The sequence below is a fragment of the Hoplias malabaricus genome, chromosome 4 (genome assembly GCF_029633855.1).
Source record: "Hoplias malabaricus isolate fHopMal1 chromosome 4, fHopMal1.hap1, whole genome shotgun sequence".
NCBI lineage: Eukaryota > Metazoa > Chordata > Actinopteri > Characiformes > Erythrinidae > Hoplias > Hoplias malabaricus.
In genome coordinates this window covers 52,409,099-52,431,141 of record NC_089803.1, presented here as the reverse complement: position 1 = coordinate 52,431,141, position 22,043 = coordinate 52,409,099, and the positions used below count along the sequence as shown (strand labels likewise).

Below are 22,043 nucleotides of genomic sequence, written 5' to 3'. Positions count from 1 at the left end.
GAAAGCTGATATATATAGAATGAACTTTGATATATATAGAATGAAAGTTGATATATATAGAATGAACTTTGATATATATAGAATGAACGCTGATATATATAGAATGAAAGTTGATATATATAGAATGAACTTTGATATATATAGAATGAAAGTTGATATATATAGAATGAAAGTTGATATATATAGAATGAACTTTGATATATATAGAATGAAAGCTGATATATATAGAATGAAAGTTGATATATATAGAATGAAAGCTGATATATATAGAATGAAAGTTGATATATATAGAATGAACGCTGATATATATAGAATGAAAGTTGATATATATAGAATGAAAGCTGATATATATAGAATGAACTTTGATATATATAGAATGAACGCTGATATATATAGAATGAAAGTTGATATATATAGAATGAACTTTGATATATATAGAATGAAAGTTGATATATATAGAATGAAAGCTGATATATATAGAATGAACTTTGATATATATAGAATGAAAGTTGATATATATAGAATGAAAGTTGATATATATAGAATGAACTTTGATATATATAGAATGAACTTTGATATATATAGAATGAACTTTGACTGTCTCGTTTCCGAAGGCTTTACTGCTATCTGTTTATTGTTGCCATGGAGGCAATCACCAGCCTCGCGGTGCGCGATTTCAAAATAAGAGCGGACAGCGCGATTGAAAAAAAAATCATAATAAAAAAAAAACTTTTCAAAACAGCTCTCGTGCCAGAAATAGATGACCAATGGGCCTAAAAAGGCCAGGAGGCCGCTATTTGAGTATGGGGGATATATAATGAACGCTGATATATATAGAATGATCATGGCCAAGGACTTCCGAACCATTCTGGAGGACCATGTGCATTCAATGGTTCAAACATTGTATCCTGAAGGCGATTCCGTGTATCAGGATGACAATGCACAGTCACCAGATCTAAATATTATTGAGCCACTTTGGGGTGTTTTGGAGGAGCGAGTCAGGAAACGTTTTCCTCCACCAGCATCACGTAGTGACCTGGCCACTATCCTGCAAGAAGAATGGCTTAAAATCCATCTGACCACTGTACAGGACTTTCTCAAGACAAATTGCTGCTGTATTGGCCACAAAAGGAGGCCCTACACCACACTAATGCATTATCGTTGTCTAAAACCAGGTGTTTTAGTTTCATTGTCCAACCCCTGTATGTCAGCTTTCATTCTATATATAACAGTGTTCATTCTACATATATCAGCGTTCATTCTATATATATCAAAGTTCATTCTATATAAATCAACTTTCATTCTATATATATCAACTTTCATTCTATATATATCAGCGTTCATTCTATATATATCAGCTTTCATTCTATATATATCAGCGTTCATTCTATATATATCAACTTTCATTCTATATATATCAGCGTTCATTCTATATATATTAACTTTCATTCTATATATATCAACTTTCATTCTATATATATCAGCGTTCATTCTATATATATCAGCTTTCATTCTATATATATCAAAGTTCATTCTATATATATCAGCTTTCATTCTATATATATCAAAGTTCATTCTATATATATCAAAGTTCATTCTATATATATCAACTTTCATTCTATATATATCAAAGTTCATTCTATATATATCAAAGTTCATTCTATATATATCAACTTTCATTCTATATATATCAGCGTTCATTCTATATATATCAAAGTTCATTCTATATATATCAACTTTCATTCTATATATATATCAGCTTTCATTCTATATATATCAAAGTTCATTTTATATATATCAACTTTCATTCTATATATATCAACTTTCATTCTATATATATCAGCGTTCATTCTATATATATTAACTTTCATTCTATATATATCAACTTTCATTCTATATATATCAGCGTTCATTCTATATATATCAGCTTTCATTCTATATATATCAAAGTTCATTCTATATATATCAGCTTTCATTCTATATATATCAAAGTTCATTCTATATATATCAAAGTTCATTCTATATATATCAACTTTCATTCTATATATATCAAAGTTCATTCTATATATATCAAAGTTCATTCTATATATATCAACTTTCATTCTATATATATCAGCTTTCATTCTATATATATCAAAGTTCATTCTATATATATCAATTTTCATTCTATATATATCAGCGTTCATTCTATATATATCAAAGTTCATTCTATATATATCAACTTTCATTCTATATATATCAGCTTTCATTCTATATATATCAAAGTTCATTCTATATATATCAACTTTCATTCTATATATATCAGCGTTCATTCTATATATATATCAAAGTTCATTCTATATATATCAAAGTTCATTCTATATATATCAGCTTTCATTCTATATATATCAAAGTTCATTCTATATATATCAAAGTTCATTCTATATATATCAGCTTTCATTTTATATATATCAAAGTTCATTCTATATATATCAACTTTCATTCTATATATATCAAAATTCATTAAATATTTCCTGTTTGGCTTGCCATATATTATTATTAGAATTTTATATAAAAAAAAATAAAATAAATAAAATTATATATATATATATATATATATATATATATATCCCCATGCAGCCTCAGCCCTCAGATCTGCCTTGGTCTCTGGTGTGCAGTTTCTAGCCTCCCCTTATCTCCATCTCTTGCTAAACTGGTTTTCTTTGAACATAAATGCAGTATGATCCAACATTATATGACATTTTGCTATATGTGTATGTTTCTGAATGGCTGTGTAGTTAGCTCCATATGGTGAAATGTACATTGTATTTGAGCACATTAGAGCTGCAATTTATGTTCATTTTGATAACTATTAGTCTATTGGTATTTTTTTATAGTCACTTAAAAATGGTGTTCTGCAGTATGTGTTAAATTATGTTGGGATGGTTGTTGAAACTGACAGTGTGGCACAAACAGCCCTGAATTACCAGCCACTGCTGATTGCACATTACTTTACATTTATAATAAACACATACCTAAAATATGTAGTTACTGATTATATAAAATGTTTAATCAAACAAAGTATATATATATGGGCAGCATGGTGGCACAGCAGGTACTGTAATATATTATTTCCACTAGGGAGAGTGACATCTTACCTTTATTGGCCAACTGCAACTGATTTTGGTATTGATATTAAAAAAAAAATCCTATGTGTTGACAACCTTAAAACATCTTTCTTTCTTTATGTCTAAACTTCAGGGGTTCGGCTGGTTGGTGGTTCTCGCTGCTCTGGGAGATTGGAGGTGCTTCATGGAGGGACCTGGTCCACAGTGTGTGATGCTGGATTTGATCAGCAGGATGCAGAGGTTGTGTGTAGAGAGCTGGGCTGTGGGCGTCCTGTGGAGGTGCTGAGAGCAGCTGCTTTTAGCAGAGGGGAGGACCAGGTGTGGTCAGAGGAGCTTCAGTGTAGAGGAAATGAATCTCAGATTCACTTCTGTCCAAAATCATCTTCACTCAAACACAACTGCTCCCATGACAATGATGTGGGCCTGGTCTGTGCTCGTAAGAAATTTTTTCAAATTTTAAAGGAACAAAACACAGAATACTGACTTTAAAAGAAGTTATGGTTATTTTATTTATGTGCCAATTACATGTTTTTCACTTCATTTATTTATTTTTTTGGTGTGCAGACAGTGTGAGGTTGGTGGATGGTGGCAGTCGCTGTGGTGGGAGAATGGAAGTTTTTCACAGAGGACAGTGGGGAACAGTCTGTGTTAAGGGTATAAATGACAAAGCTGCTGCAGTGGTGTGTAGAGAGTTGGACTGTGGGGACACACTGATCATAGATGTGGACAAACTAGGATCTGGGTTGATCTGGATGAGTTTTGTGGACTGCAACGGATCAGAATCTACCCTTAAAAACTGTGGATCATTGGGGTGGGGTAAACACAGCTGTACTCATGAAAATGATGCTCAACTGATCTGTTCAGGTATGGGTTTTAACAACATTTAATCTATGAACAATTTTATGAAATTGCCTGTGACACTATAATATGCGTTTAATTTCAGAATATTAATACAGTGTAATTTCTCCATAAGTCTCAATACATATTACTGAGCGGTTCCTACTTGACCAATGTACAGTGACCAACAATAGTGCAACAAGTGACAACTTCTGTTTCATTTGCCAGAACTTACAATGTAACTTCCATATATATTTATATATATATACCTTCCAAAATAGCAACTTTAAAGGAGAAGGAAAAAGTCTCCTTAACTTTCAATGGAGCATTTCTATTGGTCCATTCATCATGAATTTTTACCATATTGTGAAGGACAGCTGCTGTGTTCAAAAGATGTAGTAAACTGAAACATGAATATATATATATATATATACAGGATGAGTCAAAAGCCTAATGGCTTTTATTTCAGAAATGAAAGGGAAAATGACATATCTAAATACTCCATCAAATAATTCTGAGGGGGCGTATCTTTTAAACTATGTCTGGAACATTTCTGCCATCTTGAAAGCTGCCATATTGGATCAAGGACAAGTTTTTCCAATGGGAAGTTGGTCATGTAGCATATCAAAAAGACCAGAACTCACAAATCGATTGGGGCAATCAGAATTGCAATAACAGTCAAATTTCTGTTCCTGCAGTAGTACTTGGTTCTTGGCCACACTAAGTAGCGAATTATGAGAGACTAATATTTCTACCGCATTATTTGGTCACATAGAGCAGAACTTGAGCTGAGAGTGGCAAAGCGTTCCTTGTTTTGTTTTTTTAAACCCTCGAGTGCAAACTTTAACTCTGTGGCCAAGTATGCTGGAGTAGTGAAGTAATTCCTACAATTTGGAGTTTTTTGTCTCAAAAATTTTACGTGTAGTATTACACATAATATTTACAGTATTACTGAAATAAGAATTATTAAACATGAAACAGTCTGCTCAAACAATGATTTTATCCATTTTAAAACATTTTTAATCATCAGACAAAATAGATATTTTCCCATGTCTCTGGTGGACATGATCATAATAGGGTGATGTAATATATCTACTTTGAAGAATCCTATAATAATAGTCCCTTTTCCTTCATAAAAAACATTTCCAGATATTTCAACATACTTGAAAATTTATTCTGAAATGATAAGCAAGTCTGAAACACTTACTCTTTCCTTTCTAAGGTCCATCCATCCATTATCTGTAACCGCTTATCCAATTTAGGGTCGCGGGGGGTCCAGAGCCTACCTGGAATCATCGGGCGCAAGGCGGGAATACACCCTGGAGGGGACGCCAGTCCTTCACAGGGCAACACAGACACACACACATTCACTCACACCTACGGACACTTTCGAGTCGCCAATCCACCTGCAACGTGTGTTTTTGGACTGTGGGAGGAAACCGGAGCACCCGGAGGAAACCCACGCGGACACGGGGAGAACACACCAACTCCTCACAGACAGTCACCCGGAGCGGGAATCGAACCCACAACCTCCAGGCCCCTGGAGCTGTGTGACACTACCTGCTGCGCCACCGTGCCGCCCCCTTTCTAAGGTGACATAGACAATTAATTTCTATGATCCTGTAAATGTTTCACCTCTACATTTCCTCCCAAAGTCTTAATACTATCTCAGTGTCTTATCTTGTATAATGTAGTCTTCATAAAATAAATAATTCACCCAGAAATGCACTCATAGTACAATACAGTGAAGGTGTGGACTGAATGTGAGTTTTGTGAACTGCCATTTCATTTACAGGATCCTAACAAAGTACATTTTAATTAACTTACTATTTTTATACATCTTGGTTTTTGTGACATTTCAGTGGCTATTTCACAGGTCACATAAGGCCCAGACTTGCTAATGGTCCCCATAAGTGCTCTGGGAGAGTGGAGGTACTTCATGGGAAAACCTGGGCCACAGTGTCTGACATTCACCAGCAGGATGCAGAGGTTGTGTGTAGAGAGCTGGGCTGTGGGCGTCCTGTGGAGGTGCTGGGAGCAGCTGCTTTTGGCAGAGGGGAGGACCAGGTGTGGTCAGAGGAGCTTCAGTGCAGAGGAAACGAACCTCAGATTTCCTTTTGTCCGAAATCATCTTCACGGAATTACAACCTCTCCCATGACAGTGACATCGGACTCATATGTTCTGGTTAAGCATATAATCTGAGTCATCCTTTATTAAATATTTTTTAATGATGATTATGTAAAGGTGATCCCTGTGTTTGTATTCTGTTACAGACTGTTTTGATGAACTGTTTTGTGTTCAGGTCACACAGGAGCTCGTCTGGAGAACGGCTCTGACTCATGTTCTGGTCGAGTGGAGATCCAGTACCTCAGTGAGTGGGGCACAGTATGTGATGGAAGCTGGGATATGAGAGCTGCCAGTGTCCTCTGTGGTCAGCTGAAGTGTGGGACTGCTGTGGCTGTGTTGGGGTCAGACTGGTTTGGGGAGGGGAGTGGTCAGATCTGGGCTGATGTGTTTGATTGTCAGGGGAATGAAACACACCTGTCACAATGTCCCATTTCATCATGGAGTCGAACTGCAGTCTCTCACAAACAGGACACTGGAGTCATCTGCAGCAGTGAGTTTTTTGAACCATGTAACGATGTACAGTGTTTTTTATCTAAACACGTGATGCTCTTAAAACTGAAGTGTCTCGTTAAATGTGTAAAAATCTAAATATGATTTTGATCCCCTTCAGATTCTTCTCTGGCGTTGTATGAGGGGCGAGTGCGGTTTTCTGGAGGAAGACAGTGTGAGGGGGAGGTGGAGGTGTACTTCATGCAGGACTGGAGAAGAGTTGTATTTGAGTCCTGGAGTGTGTCTGAGGCCTCTGTGGTCTGCAGACAGCTGGGCTGTGGCTCTGTGCTAAACTTCTCCAGATACTCTCCATCCAGACCACAACAAACAGACATGTGTGTGAGAGGATTTAAATGTTCTGGGAGTGAAACTCATCTGGGGAACTGCAACAGTGCAAAGGCAATAAACTGCAGCTCCAGAGAACAGCTCTCCATCACATGTTTGGATAAGTGTAGGTATAAATAAGTAAACAGATGTGTGTAGTGTAGGTTGTATATACACTGTGATATAAATATATTTTTATATATATTTATATATTGTGTTTGTAGCTGTGACCTTATTCAAGCTCTTATGATTACTGATATTTGACTAATGATAGTAATTAAAATTTTATAATTAGCTTAAGTAATTAAAACGTTAATAATTCATTTGAGAATGAATGATAGCCAAGCTAAGTGAGTTCTTCAGGATCTTCAGACTTCTAATGAACAGACTCCACACACTGTGATTTCAAATAATGGAAATATTTATTAACAAAAAGAAGAAGAATATTTACTTAACATAGCATAATCTTGAAACCTCACGGCATCAACGCAGGTGAAGCCGATTTGAATTGGAAGATAAGCTAGGCAATATGGTATGTGACTAATGTGTTGCTAACTGAGGTTTAATTAACGTATAAATTTATCAAGAGACTTAATTCAATTTTCAGCTCTGGAAGTGCGTAGGTTTATCTTACTTTTTCATCGATTCTCAACTACTCGTCGGGTACAGAGGCTCTTTGAGGTCCTGGAAGTGATGGCGTCTCGCTTGCTTCCGCAGTTCTCCCGCGGAAGTTTCCAGGCTGGGTCAGCGTGGAGTGATTTCCCCGTCGGTCGAGTCACCTCGGGCGTACTCTGAGCGTAATGACAGGCGGCAGGATCCTCTGGCTCAATGTCCTGAGTAGGAGGGTCCACTATGTGGACGTAGAGACGAAAGCTTCGCTGGTTCCTGCAGATCCAGAACTGAAAATTGATTCAATAGGCCTACTTATTAATTCGTTATCTTAGTTAGAGACAGAAACTTACTTTCATGATTGAAAACAGTAATACACATCACTTCATTGGTTGATAGATGTTCATCTGAAGACACAAAGAGTGACATTCATATATATCGCGTACACATATTTATCAGAATTTGATTATTCCCATTATGTATCCCGGCAACCTCAGGCAAGACGTGATTTCGCCAATGTCCACTTGGGGTCGCTGTTGGTCCATGCTGTTCGTCCTGTGCGGATGGTTACCGGGAGGTCAACCCGAGTTCAGTCAGTTTTACCATCTGGGGCCGTCTGTTTGGTAGGCCTGAGATAACGTTTCCGTCATTTAGGCGCCACTCGTCATAAAGAGTCCTTTTAACAAGTGGTTTTCACCACTTTGTTTGTTCTTCTTTTTCTTAAGAGCATCATAAACTTGGTTTGTTATCTGGAGGCGTTAGACAGGCGTTTTTGATGTAGACTTTAAGTGAATTTTTGTGTGTGGGGGAAGAGTGCAGCGTTTTTACACACACGCAGTTCTGTGGAATGTGGGATTCTGTTGCAAACAAAAATCCTTGTTAGGGTGGAGAGTTTTTATTAAGAACTCTCATTTCTTTATTCGGTCCATACTCCACTACATTCCACCCTTTTTTCAGTTTTATGGTCCTGCAGGGAGCATGGAGCAGAAAAGAACTTTTGCTGTGGAGGAAGGTGAGATCAGCAAGCATATCCAAACACATTTCCAGAGCTGATGTCTTCCTATCAGGGTATGGGTGCATATGGAGTGTTGATGTTTGCATGCTGAAGGGATTCTAATTATTTAGGGGTAGGTCTTGTTCAAACGCAACCTCGAGAGCTGGTTCTTCGACATGGCCTTCGGCTTCATATCTAAAACTTGGGGGTTCACCTCTCTGGGCTCTCTTATGTCTAACGAATTTGACCATTTTATTAGACCAAGTTTCTAACCTGCTCTGGAGGGCTCAAGTGCATTTGAAATAGAACCAAGCTATACCAAAGGTCAAAAGATATCCTAATCCTACCAGGGTAACTAGTAAGGTGTCCGGAGTGGACCATGCATAGGTGACAGGCTGAACTGGCCATAGGGGTTGAGACGACAGCTCTCTAAGAGTGTTATCTATGGAGGTTAGATCAATGACTTGGGTTCCCTCATATTCTAGGCGAGTTAGGGTTTTAGTATCTAGCTCGATGGTGTGTTTGGAGAAGAACTCTGAGATTTCTATGTCACTCTCATATTGGTCAGGGTTTAGGTGATACAGGGCCAGGTCTCCTACATGTAGGATTGCGTTTACGGGGACATCTACCCAGAAAGTTTGGCTAGGAAGGAGTACCCTTTCTGAGGTGTCATGTTGATTATAGGTTAGTAGGGCCTCTCTAAAGGGGGTGTTAACCAACCAACGGTTTCCAACAATCTCAGCTTGAGTACTAGTTACCAAACGTCGGGGTGTGATGACTACCGGACATTGAGTATTACTCATCATAGGCTTAAGGCCACAGATCCCGTTTGCGCTGTCACGGATAAAAGGTTTGCTAGGGCACAAGTAGTGGATGTCTTTAGTGAGTGTGCACATAAGCAAATTGGGTACCAGATATAGGTCAGGGTTATCGTTTTGGTATGCTACAAGAGATGTTGTCTTTACACGAACATAGGCAGAATCTTGCCAGAAGCCAACGTTGACAACATCTTTCAAACGGTAGATGTTTTCAGGCGCCATTATGGGAAGGTTAATGATGAATGCTAATTCTCGGCCTTGAGGATTAACATAAATTGGGATGGCGCTACCTAAGATATAGGCTGGAGATCAGTAACTACTTCTCGAGTTGCTGTAGACAAAATCTCCTGTACTAAGGATAGAGGCACCAGGTAGGGAGGAATTCTCCCCATGGCTAGGCTATCAGAGGAGCTGATTTCTTGTAGCATATCAGACAATAGCATATTCACAAGCTGGATATGGGCAAGGTCAAGTTGCACTACTGAAAGCATAGAGTTAACCGTCTGGAGCGTTTTGTTCAAAGCGACACTGTGAGCATTGAGCAATTCCCCTACTTGACGTTTGACAGCGGCTACATTGACGGCGGACATTCCGAGACTCAGTACTGATCCCACAGTTGCAGCTGCCATTAGCAATCCGCCTATGAAGCGTTTAGGTCGTTTTTTTAAACCATTTAGTTCTGATTGCGTTACGGTAAACTTTTGTAGCTGGCGAAGCATATGAGTTACGTCGGCTTCAGCATGGCTGATAGCTTCCTCAGTCCATCTAACTCCATTCCGGCCAGTCTGCAAGGTGGTTATCGGTAGGTTTTTGCTACACGCTTCGGCGGGATTCAACCATATGAATACTCTCTGGGTATGGAGGCGGCAATTAGTGATTAGCAGTCCCGGCTGGTCTTTCAGTATTATTCCTGAGTCAGGACCCGGTTCAATCACTTCAGGGAGCATGGCGGTTCCTAGGGAGCTGACGATCAGGAGAATGAGCAGTGGGGCCCTCCTACCGGGAGAGATGCTCTTGGTTAGATTTAGGATATTAACGGTGAGTCGTTTTAGATAAGTTATAAAAAATTTTCACTATACCCCCCTTTTGATAAAAATTTCCTAGGGTAAACACTCTACAATAATTGATGATGAGGGACTAGGGTCTTGCACCCTGAGTGTCCTCAGTCTGGTTAGAAGCTTGTTGCCTGTTAAAGAGTGAGAGGAAAGGGGAAAAAGGGATAGAAGAACTAAGGTGTGAGTAGAAGGTTGTAGTTGTTTGTTAACCAACACTCTTCCTGCCTTTGGTTCTGTTGTTTATGACCTAACACAAGCGTTAGTATCCCCTACAAGTCCCATGGGGGTTGTGTGTGGTCTGATTTGGTTGCGGTGGACCCACTTGAGTTCAGTACTGCCCTGACCTTTATACAAACATTACGAAAACTAGAGCGGAAATGGCGATCAACCAAGCTTGAAGTGTTCCATTCTGCCTGGAAGGACAGCCTTATAGAGTATAGAAATGCCCTCACTAAAGCTCGCTCAGCATATCTGGCCTCGCTGATCTCCCATAATAAAAATAATCCGAGAGCACTGTTTAGTGTGTTTTCTAGAATTACAAAAAATCAAGCAGGTTCTGAACAACTAATTCCAGCAACTCTCACCAGTAAAGATTTTATGGACTTTTTTAATAATAAAATTGAGAATATTAGACAACAAACTCAAGCCACAGGATCAAATCCATCCTGGCTGCCACCCGATGTGAATGATATAAAACATAATATAACTGTAAAAGAAAGACTTGAAACCTTTTACCCACTCCCACAATTAGAACTAGAGAAGATTATCACCTCCGCAAACTGTACAACTTGCACACTTGATGCAATTCCCACAAAGTTGCTCAAAGATGTACTACCAGCTATTATTGATCCTCTTTTAACTATAGTAAACTCATCCCTTAGTCTGGGCCATGTACCCAAAGCTTTTAAACTAGCAGTTATTAAACCTATGATCAAGAAACCAAATCTTGATGCTAATACACTGTCTAATTACAGGCCTATTTCTAATTTGCCATTTCTGTCCAAGATCTTAGAAAGAGCTGTGGCCCAACAACTTAGTTTATATCTACATAAGAATCATATATATGAAAAATTCCAATCTGGATTCAGGCAACATTATAGTACAGAGACAGCTCTAGTCAAGATAACAAATGATCTTCTTCTTGCCTCTGATCAAGGCCACGTATCCCTGTTGGTGCTTCTTGACCTAAGCGCAGCCTTCGATACAATAGACCACAATATTCTCATAGAAAGGTTAGAAAACATGGTTGGAATCACAGGGACAGCCCTATTATGGTTCAAATCTTACTTAACGTAACGTTATCAATTCGTAAAAGTAAACAATCTAAATTCAAATTATTCTAAAGTAAGATTTGGAATTCCACAAGGCTCTATTTTAGGACCATTATTATTTACATTATACATGTTACCGCTAGGCACAGTTATAAGAAACCATGACATTAACTTTCACTGTTACGCAGACGACACACAATTGTATATTTCAGCCAAGCCCGATGACAAACACAGATTAAAGAAAATAGAGGACTGTGTAAAAGACGTGAAAGGCTGGATGTTGCGTAACTTCCTCCTTCTAAACAGCAACAAAACAGAGGTCCTGCTTTTGGGTCCAAAAGTGGCAAGAAATAAATTATCAGATTTAATTTTAAATCTCGCTGATTTTCCAGTTAAACCTGGTTCAGCAGCAAAAAATCTTGGTGTCATAATTGACCCGGATTTATCATTTGATCAACACATAGGTAGTATCACTAGGACAGCTTTTTTACATCTTCGCAATATCGCTAAGATTAGAAATGCCTTATCTCCTCAGGACGCAGAAACATTAGTACATGCCTTTATTACTTCAAGGCTTGACTACTGTAACGCACTACTGTCAGGATGCACCAGCAGCAATTTAAGAAAACTTCAACTAGTTCAAAATGCTGCAGCTAGGGTCCTCACTAAAACTAGAAAATTTGAACATATCAGCCCAGTTTTATCATCACTTCATTGGCTGCCTGTTAAATTCCGCATTGACTACAAAATTTTGTTATTAACATATAAAGCTCTACATGGGCTTGCTCCTGAATATCTTCAAGATACAATTTCCTATTATGAGCCTCCACGTTCACTCAGATCACAGAATACTGGATTTTTAATTGTTCCCAGAATTCAGAAGGCCTCAGCTGGGGGAAGAGCCTTTTCTTATAAAGCCCCCAGACTCTGGAATGATCTTCCAGAAAATGTTCGGGACTCAGACACAGTCGCAATCTTCAAATCTAGGCTAAAAACTCATTTGTTTAGTTTATCTTTTGGTAGCTAATGCTCCCCCATAGATAAAGGCGGCAGATCCGGGGGGTCCATGGACACAGGGAATTATAGTAAACTGAGATGCTGGTGCTGTCGTCCCGCCACTTCTCGCGATCACTCAGGTTTGTTGACAGTGGAGCGGAGGGATGCCAGTGTTTCAGGATGCTCCCGTGTCTGTGTGTCCTCCTGGTTCTCTCCTTTCAGTTAAAGCTGTCATAGTCAGATCTGCCGGAGTCATTAGCCACACTCTGGAAATTCTCATATTTTCTACTTTACAAACACAAAACAGTTCAAAACTAATTCCATCCCTTTACGTCTTTCCGAGTAAACAACTGCCCACCTGTCTGTCTGGACACTGATGGATGACTGTCGAGATCCTCCTCCACGCTTCAGACCAGCTGCCCACGCTCCAGCAACCACCAAGTGCCTTGAAGCTGTCCCTTCACTGAAGTTCTCATGGACTACTAACTATCATCACCAGTAGATTGACCAGAGGAGGATGGGTCACCCCTTGTGAGCCTTGGTTCATCCCAAGGTTTCTTCCTCAGCTGGGGGAGTTTTTCTTTGCCACTGTCGCCCCTGGCTTGCTCACTTGAGGGTTTTACATTTGTTTTTACATTTCATGTCAAATCTTTGTCTTACTGGAATTCTGTGAAGCTGCTTTGTGACAACATCAGTTGTGAAAAGCGCTATATAAATAAATTTGATTTGATTTGATTTGATATTTATCTTGATCCTGTAAACAACGGGGGACAGTTTGTCTGTGATCTTATAGGGACCGGACCATCGGGGTAGGAATTTGTGGGCCAGATTCCCCCCTGTTTTTCGCGACCTTCCAACAGGTTGGACAAAGATGTAGTACCATACCTTGTCCCCTATTTGGAGTTCGTCGTGGGATGCTTTGTGATCATAGTACGCTTTGCGACCTTCTGCACTTTTTTCCAGTTTCTGCTGGGCAAAGGCGAAAGTGGCTTGGAGGTGTTTCTGCAGATCCTCCATATACTGATGAGTGGTGTAGGCTACTGCTATGCTAGCTTCACCTGGCTGATATAACAGATGTAGAGGCAGAGTCATCTGTCTCCCTGTCATCAACTCAAAGGGTGAGACCCCGACTGAATCGTGTGGGGTCGCCCGTATGGCCATCAGTACAAGGGGTAGCTTGACATCCCAGTCTCGTTGGTTTGCTGCTACGTACTTTTTCAGTATGCTAACAACAGTTCGGTTGGCTCGCTCTACCTGACCTGAGCTTTGAGGATGGTAGCTAATGTGAAGGCTGGCTTTTACTCCTAAAAGTTGCCAGAGCTGCTGCATGACCTCAGCTGTGAAATGTGTCCCTCTGTCGGAGTCGACACGGCTGGGGTTCGTGAGGCCATCCGTTTATTCCGATAATACCCACCCCTGCCATCAGGGTGTGTTCTCGGCGGAACGAACAACCATCTACATACGCAGTGACAAAGTCTTTGCATGTGTTAGGATCGAAATAGTGGTGGTTAGCCACGGTAGGTAAGAGGGTTTCTGGAGCTTGTGGCACTTGGGAAGGAATGTCTCCTTCACATCGCCTGCAGGAAGCAAGGCCTGTGCCTAGGGGGCTCTTGTAGTTTTGTGCATAACGTACCTCCAAATTAAAGCTTTGGAGCGCCATTAGCCAGGAGGCTACTCGAGCGTTGGCTACTACACCCTCTTGAATTCGTTGGCTGTTCAGGAAAGTGACTGGCTGATGATGAGTTTCAACAATCATCTTCTGACCACCTAGGTAGTTGGAGAAATGTTTGACTGCCCACACTGTTGCTAGTAGTGCTTTTTCGCAGTCACTGTATTTGTTTTCAGCAGCCAGCATAGTTTTACTAGCGTAGGCTATGATACGTTTGTCTCAGTCATGTAATTGACACAGACCGGAGCTGAGACAGTGGTCAGAGAACCCTACTTCTAGGTATAATTCTTTGCTACTGTCAGGGTAGGCAAGGCATGGGGCTGTGCACAGTTTCGATTTCAGTGCCTGCATGGCTTGTTCCTGGGCTTCGCCCCAGGTGAATGGAGTATCCTTTTATAGTAGGTCGTAAAGTGGACGAGCTAGGTCCGCATAGTTTTCTATGAACTGGCGTGAGTAGTTGCATACTCCTAAGAAACTGTGGAGTTCCTTAAGATTGGTGGGTGCTGCGAGGTTTGTTACCCCTTGCACTCGACTCACTTGTGGTTCAACACCATCAGTGCTTACGAGCAGACCGACGTAATTCACCTTTGTTCTGCACCACTGACATTTGGAGAGTGATTATTTCGCACCTGCTGTTGTGAGCTGGTCAAGAACATGATCAGTCTCGTCAATATGTGCCTGTAGGGAGTGGTTACGCATGAGTATGTCATCCACATATATGAGGGTGCCTCGGAGGGCATCGGCCTCCTTTAGAACTTGTTCGACTTGGATACGAAATTCGGAGTCAGATAGTTCTTTTGAATTGCGTGAATTTGAAGTGTCTTCTCCCACTTCGGGAAGAAGAGATGGTTCCCAGGAGGATTCCGGGGATGAATCTAAAGAAAGAACCATGACCGTCATTTGATCATCGTCAGGAAGATCTATTCTGCAAATGGCGTCTTTACCCATGTCCAGAGCTGAGAAGAGAGCAATAGCTTGTGTCGGATGAGTATAGAACACCTTTGATTCTGGATGAATTTCGTACTGACCAACCAACCCAAAGGAGATGAATGAGGGATTGTCAAGGGTTGAGTGGTTTCGTTTCATACGAACAGGTAGGTGGATCTTGCTCGTGTTTCCACCAAAGGTGTGGCTTCGAGGGTGAGGGCTAGTTCAAAGAACTGAGGTGACGGTTGGAAAAGTGCATGCGCGTGGCTTAAGTGTTGGCCAGGTCGCATGACCAAGCGGATGGGTACATTTGCGGTGTTCGCAGGTACCACAAGTGAACCTTGATTAGTGACCTGACAGACCTCGGGAATAGTTTGTCCTGAGCCTAGGTTGCTGGGATCTGAGGACCAGGTTTTCATTGAAACATCAGTCAAGGACCACAGCACACTATTGAGGGTGTCTACGTGGACATCAAGGCGCACCAAGAAGTCACTTCCAATGTAAGCGTCATGCGGCAAGTTAGGGACGACCAAGAAATAATGGGTGAGTACCCTTTTATTCCACTGGATGGTTAGAGCGCAAATTCCATCAGTGGGTGACATTACTTTTGATGTCGGGTCGAGAGGAAAGAGACAAGGACTGCTCACCAAAAGAATATTTGGTTGAGTGAGGCACAGGGTGTCAAAGAGGGTTTGGCTTATGGCGGACTTGTCAGTCCACAGAGCCAGAACTACATTGTCCACATGATAGTCCTGCATTGTGAGACCATTCACGATGGGAAGGCCGGGAGTGTCTGTTGTGGACGACTTATTGAAAGTGCACAGGAATGTGTTCCGTTGTTCTAACATGGCATTAGGGGGCCAGGAAGAGACTGCAGTCTCCGGTGTGGCCGCCATGGGCTCAGTTTCCTCTTCCTCAAAGTGAGGGATCTGACTTGGTGGGTCTCCTATTGATTCAGGCCGGATTTCGAGACGGCAACACTGAGCTTCCCGGTGGTGTGGGGTGCAGATGGTCGAAGGCTCATGCACTTGTGCCCAGATCTTTGACCTTCTGAAGTCAATCAGTGGTTCGAAGCGATTAAGGAGATCTTTGCTGATGAGGAAGGGAATTGTTTCGAGAGGAGACACATGAACTGGATGCACTAAAGTCATTGGTCCAATGGCTAAGTGTATTAGTGCCATAGATTGGATTGTGAGGCCTGCATGTGAATACGGCTGAATTTTAAGAGAACAGTTTTGGAGCTGTATCTCGTGATTTTCACGCCGCGCAATGGCTCGAACCTGGTGGAATAAGGCGGAAGACGTGAGGGTGACATCTGATGCAGTGTCCAGTAGAGCCTCATGTACTAGCCTTCTCTCCACAATGGTGGACAAATAGAATTTGCGTGCAACCCCTTTCTCCGTTAAGTGTCCCATGAATTGTTGGACGGGTGTGTCGCCTTCAATGACTGAAGGGTCGTTTGGCATTAAACCTTCCTTACCGTCTAACAGAACAACCAAAACAACACTGGAGGGTGTTTGTGAGTCACCCCCCTGTATCATTTGGTCTTCAGTGTTTGTTTGGGTCACGAGGAGATTGCACGGTGCACTAGAAGACGGAGCTTCGCTTGTCACTTCTCCTACACAACTCTCTAACATTTCTGGGGTGTTAGAGGATGGCTCTGGGTTAGACCGCACAGAAGTGATAGAAAGAACATCAGGTTTTTTCTTTTTCTCTTTACAAATCATTGCAAGCATTCGGCAGATGTCCTCTAACTCCTTAGAGCTGAATTCCTTGCCTTTAAGCTTGTCTTTGGCGTGATTTTCTTTATTTTGATACCAGTATTTCTCTTTCTTTTCTCTGTTAGAATCAGAAAGCTGGTTCTGAGCTGTTCGCTCATATCCCTTATGGGGATGTGCTGGTTTTCCATGGCCCGCACCGCAGTTTTCTGCAGGGTAATAGTCGCGATTTCTGTCTGGCCTGCGAGGAGGGTAGCGCTTGTATTGGTGTGAGGGTTGAGGAGGTTTTGGACCCTCACTGGCCCACGGAGTGGGGGAAGGGTCCAGGGCGGATCTTGGTAGATCGGCCTGGGTGGCACCCTCCAACTCCAAATGTGGGGAGTTGGAGTCGACATTAAAGACTTGGGGTGTTTCGGACCGTCTGTTGGGAATTTATTGGGATTTTAGGAAACCTCTGAGTGCTAAATCACGCAGCTGTCTGCTGGACAGGGTGCGAGGGCAAGCCGAGACTCCCAGCTGATGACTGGTGTGGGGATGGAGGTTTTGGATAAATAGTGATTTGAAATTTAACTCTTCCTCCATTCCGGAGTCATTTCTAGGTCCGAAATACGCCTGTCTGAGTCGGTTATAATATTGTTGAGGGGATTCCTGGCGTTGCTGTTTTATGTTCAAAGCAGCGGCCAGTCTGGTCTGTGACAGGTGATTGGAGAATTCTTCCTCCAATGCTTGGCACAGCACATCATATCGCGCTTTTACATAGTCTGTCTGACGTTCAATGAAGTTACTGACGTCTCAGTTGGAGGTCAGTTTTATCACATATAGTCTGTCATCTATTGCGATCCCGAGGAACCTTTGGAGGTAGAAATCAATAGCTTTTAGGTAAGAAAAGTTATCATTAGAACTGTCAGATTTGGGATCAAAGCGGGTTATATTACGCGCGATTTTATCTAGGTCTTTGTCTGAGGGAAAGGGAGAGGGTAAAGGTTGAGGGGGCCAGGCACTGGGTTGCAGTGCTCTGGGTCTAGCAGGGCGTTGCGAGGTGTAACTTACTTCTATTTAGTTAGGATTAATTCCGTTAATCCCTTTCTAACTAAACCGAATTCACCTGTACCGAGTGCTCTAAGAGTCCGTGCTAGTATGTATGGTGTTGGAGCTCACTTGTGAATCTCTAAAGGAAGTCTGTTAGTAGTAGAGTGTAGAGTGAAAGTTGCTATACGCAAGTGAGCAAAGGAAGAAAAATTTTTTTTTTCAATAATTAAAATTATTGAAAAAAATTTTAATTAAAGAATTGTCGAAAAAGAAAAGATTCGGATTAAAGAATTTAGAAAAGTCTAAGGTAAAATTTATTAAACTAAATATAATTTCTAATTAAAGAATTATGAATGTAAAAGAATTTTCCAAATTGAAGAGTTATTAAGAATAGCGAGATTAAAAGACTTTCTCTTTTAACTGCGTTTATGATCTGGTATCAAGTTAAAGTGTCAATCTCTAATTACTGCACACTGTCTGCTATAGCTGTATCAGCTTACTATGCTTCCAAGCCTTTGATCGTAATTATTCAGATGTGCAGAGTTTAGAGACAGCCACTAGAGCTGTAATACCAGGTCTTGTCAGTGTGAACTGATCAACAATTTTAATTGCGATAGCAAGTTTCTCCACTAGAGGGTACTGAAGGTAAAAAAAAAAAAAAAAAAAAACGTCAAGGGTAGCACCACACTTGACCACAAGGAGGAGCACGGGAGGACACACTTCAATAGACGCTAGTTATGAAGTAGTTTCCCTGCAATTACGCACTTAAGTTTTAGGACTTAAGACCCAGTTTTAAAACAAACTGAGAAATTCGGTTCGGTGGTCTCTCGCCAGAATTCACGGCGGAGGGTCGAATTGACAGCAATGTCCTAAAGCGGAGTCCGCGCAGTGGACGTGCCAAGGCCTCAATTTAATGCATACAAAATGGCGCAGAGCCACGCACTTCAAAAATGACCAAGCTTATTTTTTCAACAGTTTATACCACAGAACAGATTTTCAACAGTAACATACACAACACGAAATTGCCCACATCAAGCTTTGAATCTCAATCGTTATTCAGCAACATAAACAGCGGAAAGCATTTCATAAACCCAAGCTGAGATTATTTATCAGTGCTTAAAGTTTGTTCATTAAAATTTTTTTTCCTGGACCCACGTTGGGCGCCAAAAATAATAAATAATATGTAGTGTAGATTGTATATACACTGTGATATAAATACATTTTTATATATATTTATATATTGTGTTTTCAGCGTTGACCTTATTCAAACTCTTATGATTACTGATAATTGACTAATGATAGTAATTAAAATTTTATAATTGACTTAAGTAATTAAAACGTTAATAATTAGTTTGAGAATGAATGATAGCCAAGCTAAGTGAGTTCTTCACGATCTTCAGACTTCTAATGAACAGACTCCACACACTGTGATTTCAAATAATGGAAATATTTATTAACAAAAAGAAGAAGAATATTTACTTAACATAGCATAATCTTGAAACCTCACGGCATCAACGCAGGTGAATCCGATTTGAATTGGAAGATAAGCTAGGCGATATGGCTTGTGACTAATGTGTTGCTAACTGAGGTTTAATTAACGTATAAATTTATCAAGAGACTTAATTCAATTTTCAGCTCTGGAAGTGCGTAGGTTTATCTTACTTTTTCATCGATTCTCAACTACTCGTCGGGTACAGAGGCTCTTTGAGGTCCTGGAAGTGATGGCGTCTCGCTTGCTTCCGCAGTTCTCCCGCGGAAGTTTCCAGGCTGGGTCAGCGTGGAGTGATTTCCCCGTTGGTCGAGTCACCTCGGGCGTACTCGGAGCGTAATGACGCAGGCGGCAGGATCCTCTGGCTCAATGTCCTGAGTAGGAGGGTCCACTATGTGGACGTAGAGATGAAAGCTTCGCTGGTTCCTGCAGATCCAGAACTGAAAATCGATTCAATAGGCTTACTTATTCTACGACTTTCTTCTATCTCGGCGGTGTTTCTTACTCTGGCCACGAATAAGTTCACCTGCTTTGATCAGTCGTTAGATTAAACTTAGATTGGGCGATAAAACATAAACACAATTAAAAAGAAAAGAAAGTATTAAAATCACTCAACGTGTTCGTAAATTTCTTTCACACTCTGGTTAACTCAAGACGTCTCCTGGGGAGCTGAGTGAGGTCCTTTTAAAGTCTTTTGTTCGTCGGCGTGGAGAAGAGAAAAACATCTCGCTTGGAGAGGTTGAAACTTAGAGAGATAGCGTAAGATAGAGCGTGTGGTAGCGCGTGAAGTAAGAGCGAAGTATCAGCGAAGTAAGAGCCGACAGTAAGAGTGATTCAAAAGAAGAATTCAGAAGTAAGAGTGGAAGTTAAGAGCGTGAGAATGAGCTGACACTCTCTTTTCAAAGGGAGCGCGGTCACGCCCTATTGGGAGGTGTCCTTCCTTTGATTGGATCCGGGGTCCGAGGCTCACGTGACTTGCTTCACGAGAGAGAAAAAGGGGGAGAGAGCTACACACCATTGAATATCATAGAAATTTACTTACACATACTTGTGGTATAGCATAATATGTGTCCTAGATTAGTAATATCAAACATCTACGTATATAAGTATCTTGGGTACGTTATGATTACGTCCCACTACAATATCATGTTAGAAGATATTAATTCGTTTTCTTAGTTAGAGACAGAAACTTACTTTCATGATTGAAAACAGTAATACACATCACTTCATTGGTTGATAGATGTTCATCTGAAGACACAAAGAGTGACATTCATATATATCGCGTACACATATTTATCAGAATTTGATTATTACCATTATGTATCCCGGCAACCTCAGGCGAGACGTGATTTCGCCAATGTCCACTTGGGGTCGCTGTTGGTCCATGCTGTTCGTCCTGTGCGGATAGTTACCGGGAGGTCAACCCGAGTTCAGTCAGTTTTACCATCTGGGGCCGTCTGTTTGGTAGGCCTGAGATAACATTTCCGTCGTTTAGGCGCCACTCGTCATAAAGAGTCCTTTTAACTCTGGTTTTCACCACTTTGTTTGTTCTTCTTTTTCTTAAGAGCATCATAAACTGAGTTTGTTATCTGGAGGCGTTAGACAGGCGCTTTTTATGTAGACTTTAGGTGAATTTTTGTGTGTGGGGGAAGAGTGCAGCGTTTTTACACACGCAGTTCTGTGGAATGTGGGATTCTGTTGCAAACAAAAATCCTTGTTAGGGTGGAGAGTTTTTATTAAGAACTCTCATTTCTTTATTCGGTCCATACTCCACTACATGTGCATGTTCCTTTCCAGTTCTGATACAATTTAAGAAATTTTGAAATGTGAAATATTTTTTAGTAGGATATTTCTCCTTTACACAAAGTATTTGAGTCTTTAGCAGCTCCCTCTAATGCAGCCTTTATATTTTTAATCCTCACTGTTTCACATACTGCCCTCTCTGAAGAACAGGACAGTGTTAAGCAAAATGTGTTTCACATAATGACATAAGTGTGTGTGATTTTATCATGGCCATTTAAGTAATTTCTAATCAGGCTCTAGGGCTGGTGTCCACATAGTGCTTATCTGTGCTGTATACTGTGGTTACACTATTAAAGAATGCTACAATATGGTCACGGTATTACCACATACATACCACCAATGGTGTCTACTAGGGATGCACTGAAATGTTACTTTTTTGGGCTGATGCGATAATTGGAGTAGCTGATACCGATATTAATAACCAATAATTTAATATTTTTGTATTTAAAGCAAATTCACATTAGATTAAAGCAAAACACATTCTATTTAATAAGTATGTTAGTTGTAGTTCAAGTTTTAGTGCTGGTTCCGCGTGGATGTTTTCTAGAGGGGTGCTAGTTAGTGCAGGGTTTGGTTTGCGGAGCTAAGGAGAGAGAGTTTGAGCGAATGTTTGAAATTGTTTAATTAACATGCTGGATGACGTTATATCTATTTTCATGTGTTTTGTATAAGAAGGGCTCCTGAACTAGTGTCTGTGCCCCTGTAGTACACCTTCTTTGACTAAGAGCAGGAATTTACAGCATAAAATATACATGATATATTATTGTACAGAACAGAAAT

At 40.6% G+C, this 22,043-nt stretch overlaps 1 protein-coding gene and 1 pseudogene across 1 annotated transcript; both read left to right on the top strand.

The window, feature by feature from the left end:
• Window positions 1-22,043, top strand: part of LOC136694731 (scavenger receptor cysteine-rich type 1 protein M130-like) — a 41,212-nt pseudogene that overhangs the window by 11,623 nt on the left and 7,546 nt on the right.
• LOC136694041 (uncharacterized) lies at window positions 10,252-12,685 on the top strand. Its single transcript, XM_066667386.1, has 2 exons — window positions 10,252-10,323; window positions 11,760-12,685. The coding sequence occupies exons 1-2, from the start codon at window positions 10,252-10,254 to the stop codon at window positions 12,657-12,659; spliced, it is 972 nt and encodes a 323-aa protein (XP_066523483.1). The 3' UTR covers window positions 12,660-12,685.